At 60.8% G+C, this 7,025-nt stretch overlaps 1 protein-coding gene across 2 annotated transcripts; it reads left to right on the top strand.

Moving 5' to 3' along the window:
• The first annotated feature begins 1,080 nt into the window (after positions 1-1,080).
• On the top strand, positions 1,081-5,880 carry LOC134057129 (eukaryotic translation initiation factor 3 subunit F-like). 2 transcript variants are annotated; one of them, XR_009934230.1, is made up of 3 exons: positions 1,081-1,388; positions 2,187-2,292; positions 3,493-4,806. XR_009934230.1 is itself a non-coding variant. In XM_062514157.1 (2 exons), the coding sequence occupies exon 2, from the start codon at positions 5,087-5,089 to the stop codon at positions 5,540-5,542; it is 456 nt and encodes a 151-aa protein (XP_062370141.1). In that variant the 5' UTR covers positions 1,808-2,292; positions 3,493-5,086; the 3' UTR covers positions 5,543-5,880. The 2 variants fall into 2 exon arrangements, 1 of the variants encoding a protein (XP_062370141.1); XM_062514157.1 differs by lacking the exon at positions 1,081-1,388 and having other exon boundaries at positions 1,808-2,292; positions 3,493-5,880.
• Positions 5,881-7,025: the final 1,145 nt, after the last annotated feature.

Raw genomic sequence — 7,025 nt, 5'->3', positions numbered from 1 at the left:
GTCCTTGCTGTGTGTTTGGGACTCCGTCTTTTTGTCTGTCCTTCTCCGTGCCTCACTCGTGTTCCCGTTCTGTTCCCTGTGGCTCTGTGGTGCTCCCCGTGCCATTGTTTCCCCCAGGATCCTTGTGTCCCGTTCGCTGCCCCTGTTCTTTTTTAATCCCTCTCTCGTGCTGCCCATCTAGCATCCCTTTTTTGTGGTTTTGTTTTCTATTTTTTTTTCCTCCATTTCATCCTGCACCCCGATCTTCATTTTCTTTCCTGTGTCCTCTCTGCTGCCACTCTCTGCCTCGTGTCCTCTGTGTCTGCGGGGCTGGGGAGGAACTTTAGCCCTCCTGGGGGCTGCCCCCCACCCCTTTCCTTGTGCCAGCAGGGTCCCTTTTTGGGGGCATGGACCCGTGGGAAGGGTTCCCATCAAGGGCCGTGCTGCCGTCCAGGGCAGCTGGAGCGGTTCTGTGCCTTCATTTTGGGGGTGAGGGAAGAAGGCGGAGGGGGGGACGGGGTGGAGACTCGGGGGGCTCCGATGTGTTTCGGGGCAGCCTGAGGTCCCCGGCAGAGGGAGCCACGCTGCGGGGCAGGAGCAGGGGAGTGGGGAATGGGGCGGGGGGGGGGGGGGGGGGCGTGCTGGGTGCCCTCCCCCAGAGGGACCCACGGGTGCCAGGACATTCCTAGGGAGGGGTGGCCGTAGAATACATGAAAAATTTTTGTTTGTTTTCATTTTGTTAGAGGAAGGCTTTCTTTAGTTTTGGCTGGGGTTTATTTTGGTGCATTCATTCAGGGGGATTTCCTGAAGGGATGGATCTCGTTGTTTCATCCCCCCCCCACCCCATCCCTTGTCTGTCTGTCTGTCTGTCTGTCTGCCCGTCCCCAAAGCGCCACAGCCCCGGGCTGAGCTCGGCGGCAGTGCTGCCGCCTTGTGGGCACAGCGCGGTACTGCAGCCGTCGCCTGTCTCGGATGCAGCCCCACAGCGAGCAGTCCGCAGCAGAAGTGTGAAAGCTGGGATCCTTTGACTTCTGCAGGGGACTTCATTTTCTTTTCCTCTTCTTCTCTTCCAGGACCGGAGAAATGGTTCCACTCCTCCCATCTTTGCCAAAAGCTGTGCTGTTTGAGGAGCCAGAGCCAAGGTGCCTTCAGCACCAGGGCTCTGCACTGGGGGGCTCCCGGTCCTGACCGCGCAGGGTTCCCCTTTTCCTCCCCGCTGGGATGAAGTGTCTATGGAATCTGGGATCTGGGTGAAACTGCAGCTCTGCTGGTATCCAGGGACGTGAGGTTCCGGGGGACTGCGTTTCCCTGTGGCTTTCCAGGTCGGCAGCAGCCGGAGGAAATGGGGTGCCAGAGCCGTGCCCCATCAGGCCGTGTTTGCCTCTGAGGAACAGAGAGTCCGGGCTGAGGTGAGATTGCCAGGAGTGCTTGGATGGATGAGCCGTGCGGGGAACGGGGAGCTCGGAATCGCAGCTGCTGCTGGATCCTTTGCCTTAGGTCTGCTCCGTCTGTGTCTGTGCCAAGTGGGATTTGTGCTGGGGAGAGAGGTGCTGTGGGGAGCCAAAGGTGGAGTAAATCCTCTGTGGGGATGGGCAGCGAAGGACTGAGTAGCAGGGGAAGGAGAGGATTTCTAAAGGATACGACTGTTTCTGCCAAGAGCGGGGTGGAGCAGCGATGGGGGTGGTTGGGTTTGGCCTGGGCTCTGTTATTCTTGGTGCCATTTTAAAATTCCGTCGTGTGATTTACTGTGCGGGAGCTTTCGAACGAGAGCTGACAGAAATGTAGGTTAAGCCTTGGAAGTTGGGTCCATTGACTGCAGCAGCTCGCCGAGGCTGGAGGACTGGGGTGATGGCTGCTCCCAGGAAAGGTCACTTATTTATTGATACTGTGTCACATTTCCCTCAGTGACTGCCAGCCCGGAATGGCTGTGAGTTTGTGCTCTTCTCACTGGGGAATTGGAGGAGGTTTTGGTGTAATTAGAAATTGGAGAAAAATCCCGTTGACAGTCTCACCTCTGTCCCCCTTTAAGTTATCCCAGTTTGTCCCAGCTTGGAGCTGCACAGAAATCAGGCAGGGGAAATGACATCAGGGATACAGCTGTCAGTTCCAAGGCAGAGAGAGGAAATGTAGCAGCAAAGGACAGGGGAGGGGAAAGGTTTCAGAAAGCATTTCTGTGGTGTAATGAATGCCAATTTCTGCTTGCCCAGGGAGAAGAGGACGAACTCCCAGCCATTCAGGCCTGACAGTCCCCTGCAGCGAGAGCTCAGCACGCATCCCCAGAGGCAAGTCCAGCAGGAGAAAGAAGGAAAAAAGGTGATTTCTTTTGCTTGCAAGTCCTTTCCAGTTCTGAAAGCCCAGCCAACATTTGCTCTTGATTGTGGTCGGGTGAAGCACGAGCAGTGGGCACGGGTCGTGCCGTGGATGGAGCCGCAAAGCCCGGGGTCATTGAGAGGGGACACGAGAGGTGTTTGTGTAGGAAAATGCCGAGGGGATGTCCAGGGGAGCGAGGAGGCATTTCTGAGGGGATTGCCGAGGGAGGTGAAGGGAGCCCGGCAGAGAATTTCTCTGGGAAATTTCTGCGAGGGCCCTGGGGAGCGCAGCCAGGGCTCTCCAGGGCTAGCAGGCAGGGCTGAGCCCTTGGGACTCTGCGTGTCCTCCTTCCCTGGCAGCAGCCGGCGAGGAAGGGAGGAGAGGCTCCGTGTGGGATGAGGCGCACGGGAGAAAGCGAGCAGGGGAGCGGCCTGGGGCTGGAGAGGGGCAGGAGAAAGGCAAAGGGACCTCGCTGGGGTCACAGACTGGACACTTGGATGAGCAGTGCAGGTGAGGAGTGGATCGGAGTTCACCTGCAGGGAAAGAGGGAGGGGATCTTTTGGAGGGAGAGGCTGAGGCAATAATGAGTTCGCAGTCCTCGGCCCAAGCTGTGTTTGCACAAAGTGGGAGCAGAGGTGAAGGGCGATCCAAAGGCAGCCCTGCTTGTCCTCTGACTTGTTTATAAGTTTTAATGTTTCATTTTGCAGCTTCTGTAAATATTAAAAAAAAATGAGAACAAGAGCATTAATGAGGTTCCTGGCAGTCCATTACAGTGTTGTCACAGAATTCATAACAGTTTTGAGTAATGCAATTCTTTATTCGGATTAGTCATTGTGTGAGATTTGGGGTTTATCTGGATTTTGAAGCCCTCATGGTGGCCCTGATACTGCTCAGGAGCTGGTAGGAAAAGCAGAGTCAGAGCTCCTGGCAGGCACAGGCTGTTATCCCCCAGAGTGGATTGTGGAGGAATTGTTTGGGACTTGGATTCTCCCCGTGGGTGATGCCAGTTGCTGTGACTTGTATAATTCCATACATTTGACTCCCAAAACTTCCCAGCCCAGGGGCTTGAGCCGACAGGGGAGCACGAACATTGTTCTTTGTGCAGTGCCCAGATTTGGGGCTAACTGATGGGAACTAGCAAAGCTGACAGTGATCCCATAGCCCCAAATTCCCTGCTCAATTCCCACTGCCATAACCTCCCAGTGCTTCATGGAGCGTGGCCATGCCCAGGCAGAGCTGCCCCTTGAACGCCAGCTGTGCCAAGAAACCAGCAGAGCTTCCAAGGAAGCTCAGCAGCATCGGGACAGGGACAGGTGTGTATGCCAAAGAATTTCCCGTTTAAAACCCTCATCCCAACCCCACCCATGTCCCTTGGAGGCACTTGACAGGGTTGCCTGGAATTCAGCTGATTTGACCCCCCCTTGAGCTCAGGCTCCAGGTGAGATTTTCAAGCAGGAGAAGGCAGAGGCCAGAAGCATTCGCAGCCCATGCCGAGGCAGCCCCTGTGCCCACGGGAGAACATCTCTCCCTGCAGAATCTCAGTTCCTTTCAGAGCCTCAGCAGTGGCCTCTGCAAGTTCTTTTCCCTCAGGAAAGGCTGCACATCCCTGCCTTCAGCACACCTCCAGTGGGAGCCACCTGTGAGAAAGCTTTCCATCCCTTCTGCACTTCCAGCTGGCTCCCTGAACAACTCCCACCTTCATCCAAAAAAAAAAACAAAAAAAACCTTCATCCCAGCCAAACCTTTGATTTTAAGGCATCTCTGGAGGGTAGTGCTTGGGATCTGATATGTGTGAGGGCAGATTGCCTTGGCTTTAATGCTGCTGCTGCATGGATGATGGCCTCAGGCTGGAAGGGAAGGGATTGGGGGTGGCCGGGACAGACCCGGCAGCTGCGTGGGAGCTCTGGGAGGTGGGAACGGGGAATTGCTGTCCGAGCCCCTCTGCAAGCGGCCCGTGCCGCCATCAGCAGGAAATGCCAGCTGTTCCCGGCGGTGCTTTTGGGCTGTCAGTGGTCTCTGTCCGGGCTGAAGCATCTCCAGGTACCTGTTCAGAGCAGCCCCCGGCCCAGGATCCGCAGGCAGCCCTCGAGCCGCGTCCGTGCCGGCGCTGGCCGGGCGCCCCGGCGCCCTTCCCCAGGGTGTGTGCTCGGCACAGGCAGGACACTGCAGGCACAGCCCAAGGACGAGAGGTGCCGGTTCCCTTTCAGGTCCCTCCTGGCCTCCTCCTGCCCCGAGTTCCCTGACAGCTGGGACACACAGAAACACCAAGGAACGTTGCTGGCAGCGAGCAGGAGACACAGAGGCCTCTGTACAGCTCTGGGCCAGAAAAGCAGCCCCAGCTTCAGCAGCTGCCATCGTTTTGGCCTGGCAATACTCACCTGCAGGAACTGTTCTATTTACTTGAGAGTCAGATTTTAGGATGCCTCTCAACTCCAGTATATCCTCAATATATCCCGTGATCTGGAAGTAAAGGGGAAAATTCTCAGCTGAATTTTAATAAAGGAAGTTTTACCATTACGGAGCCCTTTTTTTTTTTTTTTTTTTTTTTTTTTTTTTTTTTTTTTTTTTTTTTGCGTTGCAAAGCAAGGGGGAGGGGAAGCATCTCACCTGGCAGGTGTTGGAGAAGCAGCCCGAGTGGAACCGGGCCGGGCCCCCGCCGAGCAGCTCCTCCCACCCACGGTGATCCAGCCCCTCTCGTTCCACAGGGGTGCGGCCGGTGGGAGCCCCACGGCTGGGCGGACACGGGGAAGGGGGATCCAGGAGCTGCTCTCCTCCGGGGGCTCCGCACACCTGCGGGATGAGGACACCGGGAGCGGCGGGACTTGGGGTTGCCGGGGTGGCACGGCGTTCCCCGTGCCCCGGCCGGTTCCAGCCGCGCTCCGGCGTCTGCACCGGGAGATTCCGCCGCCGTTCTCCCGGGCACGGTTACCGGCAGAGCCCCGGCTCCCTGCGGCCGCAGCGGGATCACGGCCCGAGTCCCACGGCCGCTGCGGCCGGAGCAGGAGCGGCAGCGCCGGGCTCGGCCCCGGCGCCCGTCCCGGGGCGGCTCCTGCTGCCCGCGGCGATCCCGATGCCGGTCCTGCGATCCGCACCCGGCCAGCCCAGGGAGAGGCGGCACCGCTCGGAACCCCCAGCGGACCCCGACAAGACCCAGAGCCGAGCCCTGGCCCCCCCCCAGCCCGAGCACGTCGGGCTCCGCGCAGCGCCGGGAGCGGCCCCTGGGTTGGGATCGGCGCAGCGCTCCGAGCGATGATCCCACCGCATCCCGAGAGGAACATCCGCGTACGGAGCGGGGCGGGAGCGGCTCGGCCGCAATTGAAGGGCGCGGGCGGGGCGGGGCCCCGGGGGGGGGCGGCACCTGCCCAGGTGTGCGGGGCCCCAGAGCGCCTGCGCGGGGCGGGGCTGAGGGGATTTAAACCGCGGGGAGAGGCCGGCGGAGCCATTTGCTCCTCGGCGCTCGGGAGGGGAGGTGCTGCCCGAGCCGGGCTCTACAGCTCTTTTCCTTTGTGTTTCTTTTCTTTATTACTTCTTTTTCTCTGTATTTCTTCTTTCTCCCCTCCCTTCCTCCCCTCCCCTACCCCCCTCCTCCCTCCCCCCCCCTACCCCCCCCCTCCCTCTCCCCCCTAGCCCTCCCCTCCCTCCCCCCCGGCCCGGCTCCCCCCATCCCGGTACCCCTCATGCCCCTACTCGCCCTACCCTACCCCCAAGTTGTCCCGCTCTTCCTTCCACCCTTGCTTCCCCTCAATCCTGGCTCCCGCTGCCCCCTCTCCGTTTCCCCTCTCCCCCAGTCTACCGCCGCCCCATTCTCTCCCACCTTCCTTCAATCCTCCGCCTCCTTCGTCCACTCTCCCGTTCCTACCACTCCATCTTCCCCTCTCCCTGCTGCCCTGCACACCCCGACACCCTCACCTGCCCTCTCCCCTTGGCTCGCCCACCCCGACCAGCCCCTCTGCCCCCCTATTCCTACCCTCCATCCCCCCTTTCCCTCTGTCTTTTCCCCCGCAGCCGCGGGGTTCGGGGTGCCGGATAATAAAGCCCGGAGGGCCGGAGCCGGCGCCCCTCCCTTGAGTCCCCCAAAAGGGCCGGAGCCGCAGAGAGCGGCTCCCCCCAGCAGATTCCAACACTGCCCTACACTGCCGGGGTTCCGGTTTTCCCTACATCACACTGGGGGGGGTGGGGTGGGGGTGCGGGCTGGGGGTCGGGGTGGGCCCCCTCCTCAGGAGGGGGTGCTGGGATGGGGTTGGGGGGTGTTTGGGATGGACCCCCTCGATAGGAGGGGGTCCTGGGGGGAGGGCGGGTTAGGGTGGGGGGCGGGGGGTGGGAGGGGTCCCCTCCGGAGGAGGGGCCCCTGGGGGGGGCGGGGGTGGGAGGGGTCCCCTCCGGAGGAGGGGCCCCTGGGGAGGGGCGGGGGGCGGGCCCCCTCCGGAGGGGGGGGTCCGGGGTGGGAGGGGCTGGGTGGGTTCGCCTCCCCCGACCCCTTCCATCCCGGACCCTCCCCTCCGGACGGGATCCGCTGCCCGGACCCTCCCCAGGGGCCCCGCCTCCGGACGGGACCCCCGGGGGGCGGGGGGAGGGAGGGTGGGTGGGGGGGTCAGGTGGGGAGGGGTGTCTGGTGTGTTATTTTTTTTCTTTTAAATGTGTGTTCACACTGCAGAGTGACGTGACGTCCCCACCTGTTCCCCCCCAACCCACCCCTCCCCCCGGGGATCCCGTCCTGAGGAGGGGGTCCTGGGGAG

The sequence above is a fragment of the Cinclus cinclus genome, unplaced genomic scaffold, assembly GCF_963662255.1.
Source record: "Cinclus cinclus unplaced genomic scaffold, bCinCin1.1 SCAFFOLD_36, whole genome shotgun sequence".
NCBI classification, from domain to species: domain Eukaryota; kingdom Metazoa; phylum Chordata; class Aves; order Passeriformes; family Cinclidae; genus Cinclus; species Cinclus cinclus.
This window is presented reverse-complemented; position numbering and strand designations above follow the sequence as displayed.

What these genes read in the sequence shown, in the direction of transcription:
- LOC134057129 (XM_062514157.1), top strand. Translation starts at nt 5,087, where the DNA reads ATGAGGACACCGGGAGCGGCGGGACTTGGGGTTGCCGGGGTGGCACGG.